The 22,895-nt window shown below is 36.3% G+C and overlaps 1 protein-coding gene across 1 annotated transcript in view; it reads right to left on the bottom strand.

Moving 5' to 3' along the window:
• Positions 1 to 15,697: 15,697 nt before the first annotated feature.
• Positions 15,698 to 22,895, bottom strand: part of PI15 (peptidase inhibitor 15) — a 31,184-nt gene continuing 23,986 nt past the window's right edge. The window contains exons 3-6 of the mRNA XM_069601042.1: positions 21,450 to 21,568; positions 20,105 to 20,237; positions 19,867 to 19,982; positions 15,698 to 16,562 (exon numbers count right to left, since the gene is read on the bottom strand). Coding sequence (XP_069457143.1) covers positions 16,427 to 16,562; positions 19,867 to 19,982; positions 20,105 to 20,237; positions 21,450 to 21,568 — 504 coding nt within the window. The 3' untranslated portion in view covers positions 15,698 to 16,426. The remainder of the gene's footprint in view (positions 16,563 to 19,866; positions 19,983 to 20,104; positions 20,238 to 21,449; positions 21,569 to 22,895) is intronic.

Raw genomic sequence — 22,895 nt, 5'->3', positions numbered from 1 at the left:
TTTCAGAAGTGCATTATAGACTGTTTCTTCCAGTTCATGCTTTGCCTGTTCTTTTTTTTAATAATTGAAGTTGATTTACAGTATTATATTAGTTTCAGGTATAAAACATAGTGTTTCAATATTTTAGATTGCATTCCATTTAAAGTTTTTACAGTATAATAGCTGTATTTCCCTATGTTGTACAATATATCTCCATAGCTTATATATTTGATACCTAGTAGTTTGTACCCCTAATCCCCAGTAGCTATTTTGCCCCTCCCTCATTTCCTGTCTCCACTGGTGATCACTGGTTGTTCTCCATAAGTCTCTTTCTGTTTTGTTATGTATGTGTGTGTGTTAGTCACTCAGTCATGTCTGACTCTTTGTGACCCCATGGACTGTAGCCCACCGGGCTCCACTGTCCATGGAATTCGCCAGGCAAGAATACCAGAGTGGGTTGCCATTTCCTTCTCCAGGGGATCTTTCCAATCCAGGGATTGAAGCCCTGTCTCCTGCATTGCAGACAGATTCTTTACCATCTGAGCCATCTTGTTGTGTGTGTGTATATATATATATACATATATATATATATATATATATGTTTGTTTTATTTTTTAGTTCCCACATATAAATGATAACATACTCTATTTGTCTTCCTTTGTCTGACATTTCACTAAGCATAGTACCTTCCAGGTCCTTCTGTGCTGTTTGTTGCAAGTGGGAAAATTTCATTCTCTTTTATGGCTGAGTGTTATTCCATATTAAATACATATATATTGAATAATAATATATAATAATTGAATAATAACTGAATAATATGTTATATATATATTATATTTAATTCTTTATTCATTCATTTATTGATGGACCCTTGGCTTGTTTCCATATCTTGGCTATTATAAGTAATGCTGCTATGAATATTAAGGTGCATGTATCTTTTCAAATTAGTGTTTTTGCTTTTTTCAGATGTATACCCAGGGGTGGAATTGTTGGATCATACAGTAGTTCTATTTTTAGCTTTTTGAGGAACTTCCATAGTGGATTCACCAATTTGTTGTACAGTCCCATAAATAGTGTTCAGAGGTTCCCATTCTCTACATCCTTCTCAATATTTGTCATTTGTAGGCTTTTTGCTGATAGCCATCCTGACAGTTCTGAAGTGGTATCTCGTGGCTTTGATTTTCAGACCTCTAATCATTAGTCATATTAAGCATCTTTTCATGTGCTTTTTAGCCATCTGTATGTCTTCCTTGTAAAATATGTCTATCCAAGTCTTTTGTCCATTTTTCAGTTGGATTGCTCGTGTGTTTTTTTTTATATTGAGTTGTATGAGCTATTTATATATTTTGGGTTTTAAGCTTTTGATATCATTTGTAAATATTTTCTCCCATTTCATAGGTTAACTTTTCATCTTGTCAGTGATTCCATTGCGATGCAAAATATTTTAAGTTTAATTATGTCCCACATGTTTATTTTAACTTTTATTTCTTTTGCTTTACAAGACAGATCCATAAAAAAACCTGACTGTGGTTTATGTCAGAGTGTTCTGCATATGTTCTCTTCTAGGAGCTTAATAGTTTCAGTCCTTACATTTAGGTCTTTAATCCATTTGGGGTTTATTTTCTATGTGGTGTGAGGAAATGTTCTAATGCCATTCTTTCATGTGTAGCTGTCCACCTTTTCCAGCACAATTTATTGAAAAGACTGTCTTTGTCCTTTGCCTTTTCATTCTCTTGATGCCATCTTTTGATAAGAAAGTCTTACTTTTAATGAAATTCAATTTATTAATCTATCGTTTTAGGTTTAACATTTATTGTGCCATGTTTAAGAAATGTTGGTCTACCCCAAAGTCATGAAGATACTGTAATAGATTTTCTTCTAGAAAGTTTATTGTTATGCTTTCCGCTTATGTATCTATGAATCTATCTCAAATTAATTTTTGTGTATTGTGTAAGGTAGGGTTTAGTATGTTTTCAAATGGATTTCAGTTTGACAAGGAGCCACTTATAGAAAATATCAACCTTTCCCTAGTGAACTGCAGTGGTGCCTATGTCATACATCAGGAACCATACAAGTTCCTGGATACTCCATTCATTTTGATTTGTGTATCCTTATGCCAGAATCACTCTGACTTTAGAATAGTTGTAAAATTAGTCCTGAGATTTGGCAATGTATTTCCTCCATGTCATTGCTTCTGCATGCATTCAAGAGTTTCTTGAGTATTCCAGATTTTTTGCTTTTTCATATAAATTTTCAATTCAGCTGATAGACTTTCACAGAAAAACACACTGGAACTTTAATAGGGATTGCATTGAATTTCTAGATCAATTTGGAGGGTATCGGCATCTTTAAAACATTAAGTTTTTCAATACATGAAAAAGACATTTACCTTTCAATCAATGATTGAATCAAACTTTGTTCAGCATTTGTTTTATGTATTTTTTTTTACACTAAAGGTCTTACACATGTTTCATTAAATTTATAGCTACCTAGTATTTTGGTACAATTATAAGTAACTTTTAAAATTTCATTTAGTTTTTGTTGCTAATAAGAAATTCTCACTGTCATTAATATATTATATATTATAATATGTTACATTATAATAAAATGGTATTTAATGGTATGTTGTTGTTGTTGCCCTCAATGGTATTTAAATACTACAGTTGAATAAGATATAATTATTTATATTATGAAGTTATATTTTGCCAAAAATCATTAAATTTACTTAAGGGGACCAACTCTTACATTACAATCAGTTTCTAAATTTTTACTAAATAAAAATTACCTATATCTGATTCAGCTTTAAAAATACTTCTTAGTAAACAGAAAGTATAACAGGGGTTACATATGGTTGTAGGAGCTGAACCTTAAGAAGGCAGAACGCCAGGGAATTGATGCCTTTGAACTGTGATGCTGGAGAATACTCCTGAGAGCCCCTTGGATGGCAAGGAGATCAAACCAGTCAATCCTAAGGGAAATCAACCCTGAGTACTTGATGGAAGGACTGATGCTGTAGCTGAAGCTCCATTCAGTATTTTGATCATCTGATGTAAATAGATGGCTCATTAGAAAAGTTCCTGATGCTGGGGAAGATTGAGGGCAGAAGGAGAAGAGGGCGTCAGAGGATGAGATGGCTGGATGGCATCACCGATGCAATGGACATGACCTTGGGCAAACTTCGGGAGATGGTGAGGCACAAGAAGGCCTGGTGTGCTGCAGTCCATGGGGTTGCAAAGAGTTGGACATGACTGGGTGACTGAACAACAACAATGTAGCATTGAGCCATTTTTAATATTCAGAATTCTATGTCAATATTCAAAGTCTTAATTAGTCAGTGTTTCTCTTCAACTTTATTCTGAAATATCTTTCAGAAAATTGCCACCCACTTGCCAGTACACCTGAAGAATGAATTGCATTACTTTCTCAAAGGTTGGGAAACCTAAAATCATTCACAGAGTTTCTGTAACACGCCCTGACTGTCACTTCTGTATTTAATACAAGTAATGCAAGAGAAATACTAGTTGTTCCTATGATATAAGCCTTCTAAGTTCCTGTAAGTTTTCTACAGAAGTGTGCTGCTACAGATAGTTACAAGAGTGGCCTCTGTTGGTCACTCATGTACCTGCGGATCTGTGACTACAGCAGAAATACTGTGGCAATTGACTTGACCACAGCCTTGCTTAAAAGCATTGACTACTTCATGAGTGAATACAAAGGTGACCCTAGCATGGACCTAGGAGTAAAATGAAAAGGTTTTTAGAAGGTTTATAAATATACAGCAAGGGAGGGTAGGAGGTTAAGTGCAACAATAGAAATACAGATCAAGTGCTGCTGCTGCTGCTAAGTCGCTTCAGTCGTGTCCGACTCTGTGTGACCCCAGAGACGGCAGCCCACCAGGCTCCCCCGTCCCTGGGATTCTCCAGGCAAGAACACTGGAGTGGGTTGCCATTTCCTTCTCCAATGCAGAAAGTGAGAAGTGAAAGTGAAATCACTCAGTCGTGTCCGACTCCTAGCGACCCCATGGACTGCAGCCTACCAGGCTCTTCCGTCCATGGGATTTGCCAGGCAAGAGTACTGGAGTGGGGTGCCATTCAAGTGCTATTGGTGCTCAAAAGAGACAGTACAAGGTTTCAACTGTGGGAAACCAAAGATCTCCAAACGAGGTAACATTAAAGCCATTTGAGAAGAGTTTGTGTTACGAAGGACACACATATAACACACATACATACGCATCCAGACAATGTAAACCGCCTAAAACCAGAAAGCAATGTTGGCAAGTGTAGGTTAGGGTATGAGTGATGTCCCTTAGAAAAGGTGTGTAAAACATAGCAGGAAAAAACTGTAAATATAAACCTTCTCCTCTGCATAAGAGAAGTTAAATGAAGGAAATGTTGTTTGCATTTATTCGATAATGGGTAAGATGCAAAGGAAAGTATTCTAACAGGGGAGTTACATGTCAAGACTGGCCTCAGAAAGACTCAGAATTGAAAGAGACACATGTACCCCAATGTTCATCGCAGCACTGTTTATAATAGCCAGGACATGGAAACAACCTAGATGTCCATCAGCAGATGAATGGATAAGAAAGCTGTGGTACATATACACAATGGAGTATTACTCAGCCGTTAAAAAGAATTCATTTGAATCAGTTCTGATGAGATGGATGAAACTGGAGCCGATTATACAGAGTGAAGTAAGCCAGAAAGAAAAACACCAATACAGTATACTAACACATATATATGGAATTTAGGAAGATGGCAATGACGACCCTGTATGCAAGACAGGGAAAGAGACACAGATGTGTATAACGGACTTTTGGACTCAGAGGGAGAGGGAGAGGGTGGGATGATTTGGGAGAATGGCATTCTAACATGTATACTATCATGTGAATTGAATCGCCAGTCTATGTCTGACGCAGGATGCAGCATGCTTGGGGCTGGTGCATGGGGATGACCCAGAAAGATGTTATGGGGAGGGAGGTGGGAGGGGGGTTCATGTTTGGGAATGCATGTAAGAATTAAAGATTTTAAAATTAAAAAAAAAAAAAAAGAAAGACTCATTTAGTAATAAATTTTATTTTATAAACTCAGTTTAGAACTTCATTATTTCTCAACTGAACCACTGAACATCCCATTCTGTACTCTCCTTGGCCATTCTGTACTTCTCGTCTGGCCTCAGAACCCGAAGAGAAGAGATTTAAAAAATGGAATGAATTACTGTTTTGGATGCAGCAGAAACGTTGTAGAAAATAAGTGCTAGCTATTTTTCAATAACTGTATCACAGAAATCTTCCCCAGGCAGTTTCATCTGATGAAGAACAGACATCATTATTGTACTTCCTCACATTTCACCTCCTCAGTGAGGTCTTTCCTGACCATCATTATCTAAAAACATCTCCATCCTCTCCCTCCTTCCCCTGTTTATTTTTCTTCACAATAATTATCTCCACTGGGATTTTAATTGTGTATTTATTGGTTTGTTTCTTTTTCCCCTTGTCACTGCAATGTAAGCTTCTGGTGTGCGGAACTTAGTCTGACATTTACCTTTAATAGTATCTGACATGTAAAATGTGCCTGATAAATATTTGTGAAATAAATGAATTAAAAGACCTCAAGCATTAAGTCTAGGCTTTCCTGGTGACTCAGATGGTAAAAGAATCTGCCTGCAATGCAGGAGACTTGGGTTTGATCCCTGGATTGGGAAGATCCCATGGAGAAGGGAATGACTACCCACTCCAGTATTCTTGCCTGAAGAATTCCATGGACAGAGGAGCCTAGTGGGCTACAGTCCATGGGGTTGCAAAGAGTTGGACACGATTGCCTGACTAACACTTTTCTTTCGAGGATTAAGTGGATAACCAGAATCTGAAGTCAGTGAATATAAATGGCATATTTATGATTCTGAGTAATGAGGGTCTAAAAAGTGATAAGACAGTGACTGTTGTGTTATCCTGGGCTTGGAACAAGAACGAAAATACAAGAGAAAGAAAGGATGAATGTTCTCTCTGTCTCTCTGACTCTATATGGCTTATTCAAACATAGTAGCCAGAGAGGTCCTTCTGAATGTGTCAGATTATGACACTGTCAATGACTTTCCATTTCATTCAGAATAAAAACTAAAGCCCTTGCAGTGATCTGGCCCACTGAACCAGGGATTCCATGACCTCTTTGCCCTCCTTCCAATACGGCTTTCTTTCTTTACTCCATTGAGTCTGTAGACCAAGCAGGCCTCAGGGCTCCCTTCTTTCCCTGCCTGGAAACTTTTCCCACAGAGGTCCACATAGTATGTGCCCAGGAATAGATTCCACATGGCTATCTCCCTCAAATCTTTTACATTTTTGCTTAAATGTTACCATAGTTGGGCCTTTCCAGACCCCATATGTGAAACTGAGTCCCCTCTCTTCCCACATTTTCCATGCCTCACCCTGCCTGCTCTTTTCTCCAAAGCATTTATTGACCTCTGATAACATTCCATGTCTTATGTATTTGCTCATTATTGATCCTCCTCTCCAGAATGTAAACTGCATAAGGCATGGATTTTTATCTCTTTTGTTCAGTGCATAGCTCCCAAAGAGTATGACGCATAGTTGAAAAGAAAATATACCATGAAGAAAATGCGTGACTGTGCATAATTACAACATACAGGAATGAGCAGCCTATATAGGAGTTTGATGCATCAGTAAGACTTGCTTGGTTTTGATTTTTCACTCATGAATGTCTCTATCAATGATTCTTACTTAGGGGTATTACTCCACCCTTACACCTCCAGGAAGGCGCTTAAGAATGTATACAGGTAATTTGGTTGTCACATTTTGTGAAAACTGGAGAAGATTCTAAAAGGCATTTTGTATTTTGAGGATTCAGGCATGGTAAATGCCTATTGGGAATGGGAGTCCCTCAGGACAAAATATTTTCCCACCCAAATGTCAACATCATTTCTATTGAGAAGCACTACAGAAAAATCATGTTTCCTTATCCATAAAGATAACAGAAGTCTACCTGTTACTATTATGAGGCTGCTTTTTAATAACTAGGAAAAATATTAAAATACATAGACATTATATTTATGAATTATTTATAATTTACCTGAAAGCATTAATATAAATATTATTTATATCATAATTATACTATGTAATAGTATGTCATTTTGTTTTCTATCTCCAAAAAGGCATCTCATGTTCTTAGATTTTTCTTTTCTATATGCCTGTTTAAATTGGTTTAATGTCTTAAGTTCATGAATCCAGTTGAAATAGAATTCTTACTTCCTCTGTGTTATGTGCTCAGCACCTCTCTAAAGCTACAGGGAAAAGACCCAGATTTCAAACACAGAAATCAGTTCTATTATTTCCTGATTTGATGCAAATGGAGTCACTGAGCAAATGCAGCCCTTCACATACTTCTCACTTGTTCTTTTCTTTTTTTCCTCTCTGGCCTACCCTCATTCTTCAGCACAAATGATGGGGGAAAGGCTGAAGAACTCCTTGCTCTTTTCTCAAAACCTGCATAATTTGCCTCATTCCTCTTCAAATAAAAACGAAGCCTTATCTATTTCTGCAATGTAGAAGTTGCCACATTCATTTGACACAGGAGGGTGAAATCAGGGGCCAACATAAAGATGTCTCTTCAAGCAATCCATACCTTAAGTTAACCATTTAGACTGCATGGACCTAATCTTCAAAAGACATTAATTCTGATTTTAGCTTCAGACTTTTAAAAAAATCATTTAAAGGATAAAAAATACTGCTTTTCTGAGAAAATAGGGTTGTTTAATTGTTTTTGTGGTAAACTAATTGTGTTAGCACATACTCTCTAGGGATAGAGAGCCCATGGATCCCTTGTCATATTTAAGAACACCATGAAAAAATTATAGTGTTGGTAAAAATAATGATTTTTTTTGTTTATTCCTGATCAAGCAGAGTGTGCCTGCAGTGCTTTACATAATTACTTCATTTAACCTTTACAACTGCGTTCATTCATTGGTCTGCCTAACAAATATTTACTGGGCCCTTACCTACTCATTGGAAAAGACTCTGATGCTGGGAGGGATTGGGGGCAGGAGGAGAAGGGGACGACAGAGGATGAGATGGCTGGATGGCATCACCAACTTGATGGACGTGAGTCTGAGTGAACTCCGGGAGTTGGTGATGGACAGGGAGGCCTGGCCTGCTGTGATTCATGGGGTCGCAAAGAGTCAGACACGACTGAGCGACTGAACTGAACTGAACTGAACCTAGGGTCTGGACATGCATCAGTAAATACAGCAATAAGGAAGCAAGTTTCCTTCCTTCAAGAGGCTTTCATTCTAGTGGGAGAGATATGGAGGGCAGAAAAGTGTCAGTTGGAAGGGGGCCCATGTTGAAGTGAGAGAGAAAGAAATCCTTGTGTCTGTCTGGCAGAATAATGTCCCAGTCTGTTTGTAGAACAAGAGAAAAGTCTGAGGTGGGGATGAACTTGGCAAAAGGGAAGAAGGGAGGTCGGTGCAGAGTGAGCTGCAGGGAGAATAGGAAAGAAGGATGTTGGAGAAAGAGGTAGAAGCCAGCCACACCATAAGTGGTGATAAAGCAATGTGTTTTATTAAATGCTTGGGGATGTCTTTGGAAGGTGTTGTGTAGGAAAGTCATTAGATGTGCTTTATTTTCAAAAAGAGCAATGCAGATGCCATATTGTGGTGGGCTTATCAGAGAGAAAGGTGGAAGCAGAGAAACATGCTGGGAGGCTGCCAGCCTTTAGACCTGTTTCCTCCAAACTGTTTGGTTGTGCACCCTTATTTGTAGAAAGTTCTGGATCTTGCACTCCCACTATATACAATATAAACATACCACATGCTAATAGACACTAGACAGTTGTCTATGCACTAGTATGTGTGCACTATGAAACAGAGATAAGTAAAATATTTAAACAAATGCAGGAACTGGAATCAAATTGCCAACATTCGCTGTACCATGGAGAAAGCAAAGGAATTCCAGAAAAACTCTACTTCTGCTTTATTGACTACACTGAAGCCTTTGATTGTGTGGATCACAACAAATTGTGGAAAATTCTTAAAGAGATGGGAATGCCCGATCACTTTACCTGTCTCCTGAGAAATCTATATGTGGATCAAGAAGCAACAGTTAGAACTGAACATGGAACAACTGGTTCAAAATTGGGAAAGAGTACAACAAGATTGTGTACTGTCGCCCTGTTTATTAAGAACTTATATGCAAAGTACATCATGTGAAATGCTGGGCTGGATTAATCATGAATCACAAGCTGCAATTAAGATTGCTGGGAGAGATAACCACCTCAGATATGCAGATGATACTATTCTAATGGCAGAAAGTGAAGAGGACCTAAAGAGCCTCTTCATGAGGGTGAAAGAGGGAAGTGGAAAACCTAGCTTAAAATTCATCATTCAAAAAACTAAGATCATAGCATCCGGTCCTACCACTTCAAGGCAAATAGAAGGGGAAAAAGTGGAAGCAGTGACAGATTTTATTGTCTTAGACTCTGAAATCTCTGTGGATGTTGACTGTGACCATAAAATTAACACACTTGCTCCTTGGAAGGAAAGCGAGGACAAACCTAGACAGCATATTAAGAAGCAGAGACATCACTTTGCTGACAGAGGTCCAAATAGTCTAAGCTATGGTTTTCCCAGTATCATGTATGGATGTGAGTGTTGGACCATAAAGAAGGTTGAGCTCTGAAAATTTGATGCCTTCAAACTGTGGTGCTGGAGAAAACTCCTGAGAGTCCCTTGGACTGCAAGGAGATCAAACCAGTCAATCCTAAAGGAAATCAACCCGAATAATCATTGAAAGGACTGATGCTGAAGCCTAAGCTCAAATACTTTGACCACCTGATGAGAAGTGCCAACTCATTGGAAAAGACTCTGATGCTGGGAAAGATTGAGGGCAAGAGGAGAAGGGGGCGGCAGAGGATGAGATGAGTAGATAGCTTCACTGACTTGATGAACCTGAGTTAGAGCAAACTCCGGGAGATAGTGAAGGGCAGGGAAGCCTGTCATGCTACAGTTCAGGTTGCAGACTTAGCAACTGAACATCAACGGTGAACTGGCCTGGGAGCTCTCCCGTCTCACAAGAGGGAAAATTTGCCTGCTGCAAGGCAGAACCATCTGTAAAACAGCAGCCTTCTTGGTCCAACTAGTGACCAGACATGGTGCATCCCCCACAGGAATGCCTATGGTTTCTCTTCTTGCCCTCAGTATGAAACATGGAAACATTTATGTTTAACTACTGCAGTTTTTCTCAGCCAGAACTTCTTAACATAGTGTTCTGCTCCTCTTTCTCCATGGAAATGTCTTTTGCATTGGGGTCTCAAAATATTTTGTGGAATTAAATAAAAAAAGAAAGGAAGAAGGAAGGAAGGAGGCAGGGAAGGCAAGAAAGTTTTACTATTGTAAAACTATCGAAAATCAGGAAATAATTAAATTCATCATTATGAATTAAAATCTTAAACACAAAACAATTCATTATAATATTTTATTGAAGGAAAAATAATATAGTGGGGCTCAAAAAGCTACACTTGTTATGCTTTATAAAGTCAGAGGTTTACACAGGTTTAATGTATGTACACATTCATGACATTATATCACAACATCAAAGGCACCTTTTACTGCCACAGTATTAGGTAACGAATAAAAAATATCAAATTAATCTTTTAAAAAATCTAAAATGATACAATCAATTTTAGGATTATGTACATATTTGAAACATTCAGATATTTTTAAACATGTTCTATGTGCATCACAATTATCTCTAATTCTCAAAATATTATGGTACCAAAATTCTGTTTGTCAAATAACAAAGCACAAGATACTGTAATCTATAACCAAGCACCAGTTAAAATCAGTGTTAAATGCTCCATCTATTAGTTTGACTTCTAACACATGCAAAGTGAAGTGGGTATTTAAGAATTTAAGATAACCATTGCAAAACTTTTAGGGTCTCCATTTTTTTTGTCTTTAATTAGTTGATTTCTTTGAGAAAATGGGGACAACTGGATGACTTTGATCAATGTCTTCCTAGTGGTTTTATGGAATCCTAGGCCTCTTAGAAGAAACTTCCAAGGCACTGGAGAAGGTTTTGTCCACGTTATGCATATTATATATTGGAGCTTTGTATAGGGTTGAGATCATACAAAGGGTTTATTGCTTTAAAATAAATTTGAAAATACTAACATGGGAAACTGCTTTAAAATATATTTCATTCGGTTATGCTAACACAGTTTAAGAAATATCTTTGTTGAAACAGATTATCACACTTAGTCAACTGTACAACTCAAGTGAGAGGTTATCTAAAAATGTTGATTTCATTAGTTATAGGGGATATAATCCTAAATTTTATGTATATTTTTAAGTCCAGAAGGAATTTGAATAGAACAATAAAATGTCATCATTAGCTCAATAGTATGACCAAAGAGCATTATCAAATTATAGATCAACAAGTAAAAATGGAGACAGAATCTTTTGATATATGAAATTGTTTCAATATATAAAAATAAATGATCACTTCTGAAAGTGAAACACAGAGTTCTGTTCACTAGTTTTACCTCTTACCGTATTTATGATGTAAAAAAATTAAAAATATATTTTATTAATACCTAGTTCAAAAAAAGAACACTGTTAATAAGCACCTCAGGACTAGAATGCCATAAAAAATTATTATTATTTAGGAAAATGGATGTCAAGATATATGTATTACCCTCCTAAAAATTATGTAAATAGAATCAAGCATATTTAATTGCATCAGAGTTACAGAGTATCCAAGAATTTAATATTATGCAACTTAGTTTTTTATTGAACTGAAGAAGTGGTTTTATTGGCAGGCCAAGTTGCCATCGAGAATTTGTTCTTACAACCACCAGAGGGCGCCAGTGCCTGAAGCACGGTTGGTGTAGATGTACTCTAGTTGATAACTTGAATTTTACATTCCAAGTTTAAAAATGCTTTTTAAAAAGATAGATGACTTCTAAGAAATATATTTACATTCTGTAACACCCAAATAATGTTGGATTATTATATAAAAATAGAGCGCACTGGCTTATTTTGATTAAGATTCATTTAACAGGGCGTTATTAATATTTCTAAATCAGGAATTGAAAGGACATCATTTGTAACTATGAATAAAAAGAGACTTCTTAACCTGCTAACACTAACAATTCATTTAGCACCACATATATAGCACCAGACTAGATACTGATAGTTCACACTTATTAAAAACCTTAATTGCAAAGAAACTTCAAAATTAAAGCAAGTATATGGTGGTTGTAATGAATTTTCAGCACCATTAATGAGTGAACTGTGTAACTTTCTAAGTTGTTGACTGGCCTCTTATAAGTCAAAGTTAGAAGATGACAGAATTTTAAAAAATCATTTTGCATGTGTTTAAATGTCTTCCCTCACACATATAACAATACAAAAAAATGCAAATATAAAACAAAGATAATATTAGACATTGATAGAAATCTATTTTAGTCTCCCTAAACACTTCCATAGGAAACGGCTTCCTTCTATCCAAGATTGGTGTCCTATGCTACTGCAGAACATTGGGAATGTTGTTATACAAGGGGGAGAAAACAGACCCCAGTTTAAGCATGACTTTTCCTTCCTGAACACATTCAAATGATCTGTTTAACTTATGTATTCACTTAATAAGCAGGATATGAACACAGAACACTTGAACTGGCCTAAAGCGATTTATGGGGTCACAAAGAGTCGGACACAACTGAGCGACTGAACTGAAATATGTTTTTGATTGCTTATGTAGATGTTATAAATTGATCTAACATAAGCATATACTAATGAGAAAAATATATATTGCTTCAATTCAAATATTCTGAGTAAATTATACTGATTGAATTTTCCCTACTGTTTGATCAGCTCTGTGCTAAAACTTCATGGAACTTTCAAATGAGTATCTCCACAAAAGTTTCAAATGAACTGCCAAGTGAACTTGGTAGGGAAGTCCTAACAGACCACGGAAGTGATGCTGCTTAGACTACTGGACAGGGAAAAACAAAACATGATAACAATGAAAATTGTTTCTGCCACATTTTAAAAGCAAACTTACCTACCATAGCCAGGAACATTAAGAGTGTGCCTACACAACTCAAATACAATTCTGAAAAGGAATCCATCAGTTTAATAGATCAACTTGTAATTTTTCCAGTCTTTTGATAACATGGAAGCCAAAAGAATTGATGTTATGACAGAATTTTTAAAAAATTTTTCTACTGAATAAAGGATGTAATGAAAAATCCATACCAAAGATAAAATTCAATGCTGTAGAATATGTATGCCAATCACCATTTCGAATGAAACCTATTGAAATGAAAACCTCAATACTACTTAAAGCTGCTCTCATGAAATAGCTTATGCCCAGACCCTTTTTCCCTCTGGGAGTTACAGTGAGAAATAGCTATCCTAGCACCATTGTTGCATGCTGTGAAAAGTATGACACTCTGGGTTGATTTCAAGCAAATGTTCATTTGGTTTAGCCTAGAAAATAAAACATTTCACATGGCCACTTTATATTACTAACTTTAAGAAACACAGATAGAATAACAAATATACCCGTTACATTTTCAGCTCAGTTGTTAAGTTATAAATAAACTTATATTTGGAAAGGACTGTTGTGTACAAGTTTATGAGTACGTTGTTCCTAGTCTTAATCTGATATATTTGGTGCTTTATCTGGATTGTTGATGCACTCAAAGCTTTGTATTTAAGACATTTTTGTCTTAATGAAACATGGAAAGGTGAGGTTCCTCTAATTCTTGCAATACTAGACTGTTGAATTAATTCTAAAAACCCATTCATATAAAAACTTATTATACTATAGCCATTATATAAGAAGCTGGTATAAACACACAAAGATAAGACAGAATTTCTGCCAAAGAGGAGCTCATGAAAGACTTAATTTTATCTCAAATAAAAGCTTCACAACATTAATGATACCTTTAATATTCATGATTTTCTATTAATATGGTAATTTACCTTCAAATGAACTTCTGTGAATCACATGGCAAATATCATTATTCTTTTTGAGACCTGAGAAATCAAGCCACACGAGTAAACCAGCAATAGGATGGAACTGATTATAGCCTTTTTTTGGTTTAATAGTTATTTTACTACTTCTGTAGAACTAGTTTAGGAAACTGAAGAAAGACTATCTAGATAAAGCAAACAAACATCCCACTAATGAGCTTTCTCTCCAATTGCCTGTGTTTATTAGCTAAAAGTTGATTTGAGACCTGACTCTTCCTGTTATTTCTGTTCTTCATATTAGTCTCCAAAAATATTTATTTTTAATAAAGATTATATATGTTCCCACAAAAGCAAAGTCGTTTGATAGGAAAACATTTGGTCAGATCCAGTATGTGAAAGAAATCTGGCCAATTATTTGTCATCATGAAAACCTGAACTTCAGATGCTGGATAATCCCCCATTGGATTTAATTAACTGTCATCTTTCAATGAATCTACGCTAAAAAAACTGCAAATGTGTAGGGAATTTTAAACAAGTAGCTTCCTTCTGTTATTTGTACTCTGGAACTGTGTTTACTGATTCTGTAATTCTACTGCAGCATTATATAATTTGAACCACACACACATACACACACACACATGCATGCACATGTAAAATGTAATGTGTTGTCTTGATCCATGTGTTGAATTTCTCCTCTCTGAAAGTGATTTGGGAATAAAGATTTCCAAAATCACATGAGGGAAATTTTCACAGTGATTTGCTTTCCACCATGCTTCACTTTTGGGGCTTCCCAGTTTGTTCAGTGGTAAAGAATCCACCTGCCAATGCAGGAGACACAGGAGATGCAAGTTCAACCCCTAATTCAGGAAGATCCCCTGGAGAAGGAAATGGCAACTCACTCCAGTATTCTTGCCTGGAGAATCCTATGGACAAAGGAGGCTGGTGGGCTACAGTCCACAGGGTTGCAAAGAGTCAGACAGTACTGAAGCGACTGCGCATGCGCACACTCAAACTTAATGGAGAACTGAAAGATATTCTTCTACTTAGATATGGTAATAGAATTTGGTAATTAGTGCTTAGAAAATCATCTGAAGAGGCCCCTTTCACAAAACCATCGCTGTCTGTGTGTGTACATGAGATTTTCCACATGATGCTCAAGGACCATCATGCTGAATAGACTGGAGAGCAGATAATACACTTAGCACCTGCGTGTTTCTTTCTGGTATCTTTCACCTCCTGCTCACAGGCTTCAAGGTATATTAAACCTTCAGGCTGTGCCTTTCTGAGGCTCTCCGTGTGTATGTGTGTGTGTGTGCGCGCGTGCACAGTAACCCTATTTCCGTGGGTTTGCATGCCTGTCTCCTGATTCTTACTTTTCTTGGACCTCGTCAGTTCACTTAGGTCTTGCTTTCCACCTTCCGAATCAACTATTTACACTCACAGTTATTCATTCTTCCCTGCCTCATTTAGTTCCAAGTACTATAGCTACATTTTCATGCTAACCAGGAGACTTCTATTACACGGTGTGGCCTATCACCTATTCCACCTACATGTGAACATCGTTGGGTTCACTTCCTCAAATTTACATGAAAAATCAATTTGTTAACAAATAACATTTTTACAGCAAGATATTGAGTTAGCCAAAAAGTTCGTTTCCCCGTAACATCACAGAAAAATCCGAACAAACTTTTTGGACAACCCATAATTATGCTGCATTATTTCCTGAATATTTTTGTGAGCTTCCTGAAGACAGGAATTATGTCTTATTATCCTTGCATGATCAGAACATAACTAGCAGAGTGCCTTGCCCATCATAACCACTCCACACATGATTACTGGTACAGTAAAAGAGGTTAAGCAAAATAAATGTGTTCAACCTTACATAAATTGAGAATATCTTTTGGTGGACCCAAATAAAATACTTCCATAATGAAATCTGTGGTTCTTAATTATTATATCTAGATATCATGGAGTTCTATTAGTAGTTTGCAAATGATCAGTTTTGGGATATTAAAGAAATGGGTGCAGGAGATGTCCTATCACCTAACATATTGTTTCGAATAGGATTTTTTAAAAATTCCTCCAAGTTAACTACAAAATCAAATTATCTATGTATTACATCGTCTATGTATGTGTATTTATAGGCCAAATATATGTTCTATTTGTTAGGAATGTGACATAATTTCTTTGGAAAACAAGCTTTGGAACTGGATGCATCAACTATGTCAATACTACATACACAGTATTTTAGTTTAGACTTAGAGGTCAGAAAATAGAAATGGATGTTTGATTACCTCTAAGGATTAAACAAACATACAAGATAAACACTAATCTTTACAATGAATAATAAAAGGAAAACAAGATTATGATAAAATATGTATAATATGTGCAAAACTCAATATATATATATGCCTATGATTCCCAGAAACCATTATATTTCCTGGAGGAAAAGATAAACTTATTTAAACCAATACAGGTAGTTTGACGTTACACCTGGAAAGCAGAGATTGTCAGTACAAGACCCTCCATAACTTGGAGGGCAAGCTGAACATGGTACCCCTACTTTATATGGTGCTTCTCCGATCCAGTTGCCCCTAGGAAAAAAAAAAGAAGAGAGCATAAGTGTTACTTGCTCATTTTAAAAAATCTGATTGTCCTTAAGCACATAATCACACATTGACGTGTGATGACATTTTCAGAAGTGTGTCATTTTTAGAAAAGCGCTGAAAGTTACATCCATTTCTTATTTCTGTAGCAATCTATTCTATATATCTTACTTTAAAAATGCTTTCTGAGTAAGTTAATATCATGTTAATTTACAATAATTTACAATGCACGGTGACATTATTAGTCAACCCACATCTGACTTGATGCTTTGTCTATCACCACAGCTGCCTCCTTCCTACTGCAGCTTTCCAGAACACATACGCTGTGTCCTCCTAAATGTATTTTTTAAAAACTCATGCTAATGCTATTATAAAGATAGTAAAATATATACAAATACATACATATGTATATATATACACACATATATAAGGGTGTATGTGCTCAGTCGCTCAGTTGTGTTCAGTTCTTTAGGACCCCATGGACTGTAGCCCACTAGGCTCCTCAGTCCATGAGATTTTCCAGGCAAGAAAACTGGAATAGGTTGTCATTTCCTTCTCCAGGGGATCTTCCCGATCCAGGGATTAAACCCTCCTCTCATGTTTCTTGCATTGGCAGGTGGGTTTTTTACCACTAGGGCCACCTGGGAAGCCCATATACAGTATATATACAATTTGGGGAGGCTTAGAAATGGTGACATGAGCAAGAAGTTGTCATAAGCACAAAAAATAGATTTTAAGAGTTCAAAGGATTTCTTTCTAAAGTTGAATAGTTTAGATTGTCAGTATTCATAAAATGAGACACGGAAAACTCAGTAAGAGAATAATGGTTTACTGTGAAGAAGGCTGAGCACCGAAGAATTGATGCTTTTGAACTGTGGTGTTGGAGAAGACTCTTGAGAGTCCCTTGGACTGCAAGGAGATCCAACCAGTCCATTCTGAAGGAGATCAGCCCTGGGATTTCTTTGGAAGGAATGATGCTAAAGCTGAAACTCCAGTACTTTGGCCACCTCATGCGAAGAGTTGACTCACTGGAAAAGACTCTGATGCTGGGAGGGATTGGGGGCAGGAGGAGAAGGGGACGACAGAGGATGAGATGGCTGGATGGCATCACTGACTGGATGGACGCGAGTCTGAGTGAACTCCGGGAGATGGTGATGGACAGGAAGGCCTGGCGTGCTGCAATTCATAGGGTCGCAAAGAGTCGGACATGACTGAGCGACTGAACTGAACTGAAGCAGCCACTAAAGATGATTCCAAAACATTTTCCCATATGTAAACTCACAGTTATAATTTTTAGCAATACTGTTAATTTTTTGAAATAATGCTGAACACATTTAACTGAATGTTGTCAATATTTTCCTTCATCTTGATGGCCATAATGATACACCAAATTCAGCATTTAGGATAAAGACAGTCACAACGTCTTACTGTTACTAAGCTCTTTTAGCTATGACGGAGGAAGCAATGAATTTATTTACAGTAGCATGGTGATTATAACTACAGTACTAACATAACCACAGAGCCAGAAGTGTGAAGGAAACTGAATGGTCAGGAGAAAATGTGGTGTGTTGAAGTCAGGGTTGAAGGAACGCATGTACGTGTGTGGTGGATTCATGTCAATGTAAGGCAAAACCAATACAGTATTGTAAAGTAAAATAAAGTAAAAACACAAACAAAAAAAAACAAACAAAAAAAACAGCGGAAAAGCTAAAATATTGAGCCATTGGGGAAGCCCCATATTCAATAGTAAATCAGTCAATGGAAAAACATAATTTACTTTTTATCCTTTCAGGCTAATTCATTTTCATTCTCTCATTTCTCTCTCTTTCTCTTCAACCCCCCCACCGCCCCCCCGCCCCCACCACCCAACCCTGTGTTTCATTTTTCCCTGAAAAACAAGTAGGCTTGAGATAACTCCATGCTGGTATTCAACTATCAGTCAGAATTTTTAAACTTTCTTCACTGCCTGTTTAAAAAAATGCTTCTCTGTCACAGCAAATATACCATACTAACACAATATCTTAATCTCTTAGACATAAAACAATCAGACATCTCATCAATAATATTGCAAAAATCCCATCATTGGCCAAAAACAGAATAGCCAAATGAATGTAATAAAAGCCTCTTTCACTAGAGAACTGCCTGGCCTATTTATGTCAGAAAGAAGAGTTAGAGTCTTAATAGGGAAATATAAGGTGCATAACTGAAAATATCAAACAAATGCACAGTTTTAATGCTTTTCATGATGCAGTCACATTTTACTTTCCAAATCTTACTATTCTAATAACTGTGGAGAGGGGACCATTGGGAAAATCGCTATTTTTCTAACTTTGCAAAAACACTGCCCCTGGCATAAGACCATATAAATGAGTAATGCAGTTATTTGTGAAACGTTTTCTCATTCCCTCCCCATACTGGCAAAGCTGGAGAAAAATCTTTGTTTGGGACTTACTTTGGAAGACACCAGGCGTGTCATAAATCCTTTGCACATTTTAGTATTTACTCCAAAAGGGAAAAGACTCATGTATAAATACTGGAACACTTTATCCAAAGAGTCATTGTTATCAAAAAGGCATTTTATCAAATGTTAACAAATGTTTATTTATCCTCATAATACAAAAGAATGCTCATAAATATAAAATACAACTATATTTTACAATATTTGATCAATTTTCACAATATGAAATATACAATTTTATGTGTGCCATAGGATGAAATTACTGAATTTTTTATACTGAAGTTTAAATAATGGCACAGCTTTCATTAAAAAGATGTCATAGCATTTAAATTTTCCCTTCTGATTCTGAATGTCTCCTTAACCACCTATGGAAAAAATAAACTGTGATTTTTAATTCTACCCTTAAAAGAAAGAAGAAGGGCTTGTTTTCTTTTCCTAGTGAAAAAGTTAAGCCAACATTATAGGAATGATTGATGAGAATACTGTGGTGTTGATAAATTCCCTAGAAGATCCTTGTCTGAGACTTTTATATAAGCTATCAAAAGCCTGGAAGCATATGTTTATTTTATAATTACCAGGTCTAAAGAAAGATGAGGAGGAGAATTTAGTGAATCTCCAAATCACAAATTGTCTTGCCCAAAATTTTAATCTAGAATCCTCGTGAAATCTTTCAGCTTTTAACTTTTCTAATATATGAGAAGACGGAAGATTTGAGGATCTGAGCTTGTTAGTTAAGTCTTACTCATATTATTTACCTGTTAAAAATATCTATCAGACTGAAGATATTTAACATCATTAAGGATTTCAGGAAGTAGAAGCCAACCAGATACTTACTTTGGGGCATAGTTGCATACCAAATAAACTGCACGGCGCCATAGAGCTCCCCAAACATTCATGTTTTGACAAGTATGAATTGCACATCCTATTCGATTGGAGGTGGCCCAAACCATCTGAGAAAATAAACCGATATATCATTATTAGAATCAGGAGTTAAGAAAATGCAGGTTCACCAAAATAGAAAGAGCATTTTTTTAAAAAAAGAATGAATCAGAGCTGAACAAGACAAAATAACCTGTGTATAATGTGTGCACATGGGGCCGAAACATCTCATAGGACATCGGGGATTGCAATCCTGGGGATATGGAAAGGCATAGTCTTTCACTTCATCATACCACGGCTTGACCAACTGGAGAATAGAGCGGTATCTAAACATCAAGAAACACAATGAGAACTCACAGTACAGTGGTGGCAATATATAGTGGGCTCACATTAAATTACAAGTTAATTGTTCTTTTGCAGGCTATTAGTGGCAAATCAAGAGCATATCCACCCCTTCACAATAACCATCACCACCCAGCAGAATCCTCTATTCCTCCCAGTAGAGCCAAATAGGATAATGTTCAGGCCTGGAGCAAGTGATCCTGTATTTGTTTAAGTATGAGTCTGGTTGTTTCAAAAAGAGAAATGCAAATCTTTCAGGAATTATCATCTTTACCTTGTTTTTACCAATGTCAGAAATGTCTTCCACTGGAATCTTATACATAATTAAAAAATAGATTAAAAAAAAAAACTGTGATACTAGACTCAGAGTGTTTTTTCCCCTTAAAGTTGTATCATTTTAATTTAATGAGAATATACCCAGTTTTTCTCCCCTGTATGGAAGGAAGGGAATGAATCTTTGAATGCTGGATGATGACCTCTCACAGTGTAGAAAAATTATCCTGTTGCTGGAAGCAGCTTTATTCACAGTTGCACATACTTGCATATACATATATGTGCATATGTATATATGCATATATCTGTAAACACATTGAATTTGTATAACACATACATAGGAATATGCAAACATGGGAAAGCTGCATACACAATAATGGCTTCTGCCACTATCAAGGGATTTTTCTGAGCTAGAAGAGAGAGGATAAGGATACAACGTGATTCTTTCCAAGATTCTGTGAGATTAGTGTAGAATTCACTTTTCACTTTCATGCATTGGAGAAGGAAATGGCAACCCACTCCAGTGCTCTTGCCTAGAGAATCCCAGGGACAGGGGAGGCTGGTGGGCTGCCATCTATGGGGTCACACAGAGTTGGACATGACTGAAGCAACTTAGCAGCAGCAGCAGCAGCAGTGTAGCATAGATTAAGGGATGGTGTTCCAAGGGTGAATGCTGCTGTTTTTTTTTAGAAAAAAATTTTAATTTTTTAAAATTTAAAAATTTTCTTTTAAAAATTTAAATAATTTTTGAAGACATCTAAAACAGTCATAGGCCAAGCATCAGTGACTGACATATAGTGAGTTCTCAATAAATACTTGTAGATATTACTTGAAATTGGTGCTACTAACACTTGGAGTCCATAGGCAATAAAATTATCAATAAGGTTATCTGGATAAACAGTATCAGTGAAACTATTTCTTACCTTCCAGTTCGTACAGATAGATTTTGACCTAAAAATCTCAATAAGTAAGAAGGTCCGTGGTCCCAAATGCAGGTAGCTGCCCAAGCCTCTGCAGACTTTGCAAGATTTTCATCCCAAACCTGTGTAAGGGAAAAAACCCCTTCAGCTTACTGGGTTTGCTAGTAACAAACAAAAAGAGGCAAGAAAGGATGCTGCCATTTCCTAAAGTTCTTTCTCTTCTACTTCCTGACTAAAAGAAAGCAAGATTAGACCATTGTTATTTAAAGTTCTACAATACAGTATGGTTATTCCTCACAAATCTTTATTGTTTTAACAGTGTCATCTAGACCCAAAGTCCAGACAAAATATCGTGTCTAGATATAACTTGGAGACAACTACTGACCACTAAAGTTTGAGTCTACCACAGTCAAATGATTTCCCTGGAGTTTATTCAGAGCTATTAATATATCTCAAAAATTAATATGATCAAATTTATTCAAATAATGAACCAAAACTGACAATGTATAATATTATAACTTTTATTGAGATAGAATTGATATGTAACAATATATGTTTCAAATGTACAACTTAATGATTTTTATATATGTATATATTGTGAAATTATCATCACAAGAAGTCTAATTAACATTCATCCCAACAAATTTCTTTTCTTGTGAAGAGAACTTTTAAATTCTATTTTTTAGCAACATTCAAATATATAATACAGTACTATAAATATAGTCACTACACTGTATATTACATCCCCAGGAATTATTTTATAACTGAAAGTTTGTACCTTTCACCCACCCCAAGCTCATCTCTGGCAACCACCAATCTGTTCTCTAGATCTATGAATTCAGTGTTGTTTTTGTTGTCGCTGTTTTTAGATTTCACATTTATGTGACATCATATGTTGTCTTTTTCTGATTTATTTCACTTAGCATAATGCCTTTAAGTTCCATTGATGCTGTCACAATGGCAAGATTTCCTTGTTTCTTATAGCTGAATAATATTCCATTTATCCCCTTATCTGTTGATGATAATTTAGGCTGCTTCCATGTCTTGGCTATTGTAAACAGTGCCACTGTGAACACTGGGGTGAATGTATCCTTTTGACTTAGTATTTTAGTTTCCTTCAGATGAATACCTAGAGGTAGAATTGCTATATCATATAGTAGTTCTATTTTTATTTGGGGGGAGTCATTCTATATTGTTTTCCACAGTGTTGGCACCAATTTCCATTTCCATCTACAGTGCTCAAGACTCCCTTTCTCCATATCCTCTCCAACATTTTTTATGTCTTGAGTCTTTGACAATAGCCATCCTAACAGGTATGAGATGATGTCTCATTGTAGGTTGGATTTGCACTTATGCCAACTTTTAAAGGTCAAACTACATTGTGTCATTTGAATATTTTATAGTAATGATAATATTAGAATTGTCATGAACTGGAAACACAGATGTATT

The sequence above is a fragment of the Ovis canadensis genome, chromosome 9, assembly GCF_042477335.2.
Source record: "Ovis canadensis isolate MfBH-ARS-UI-01 breed Bighorn chromosome 9, ARS-UI_OviCan_v2, whole genome shotgun sequence".
NCBI classification, from domain to species: Eukaryota; Metazoa; Chordata; class Mammalia; order Artiodactyla; family Bovidae; genus Ovis; species Ovis canadensis.
The sequence above is the reverse complement of the archived record's forward strand: the minus strand, read 5'-3'. Positions and strand labels throughout refer to the sequence as shown.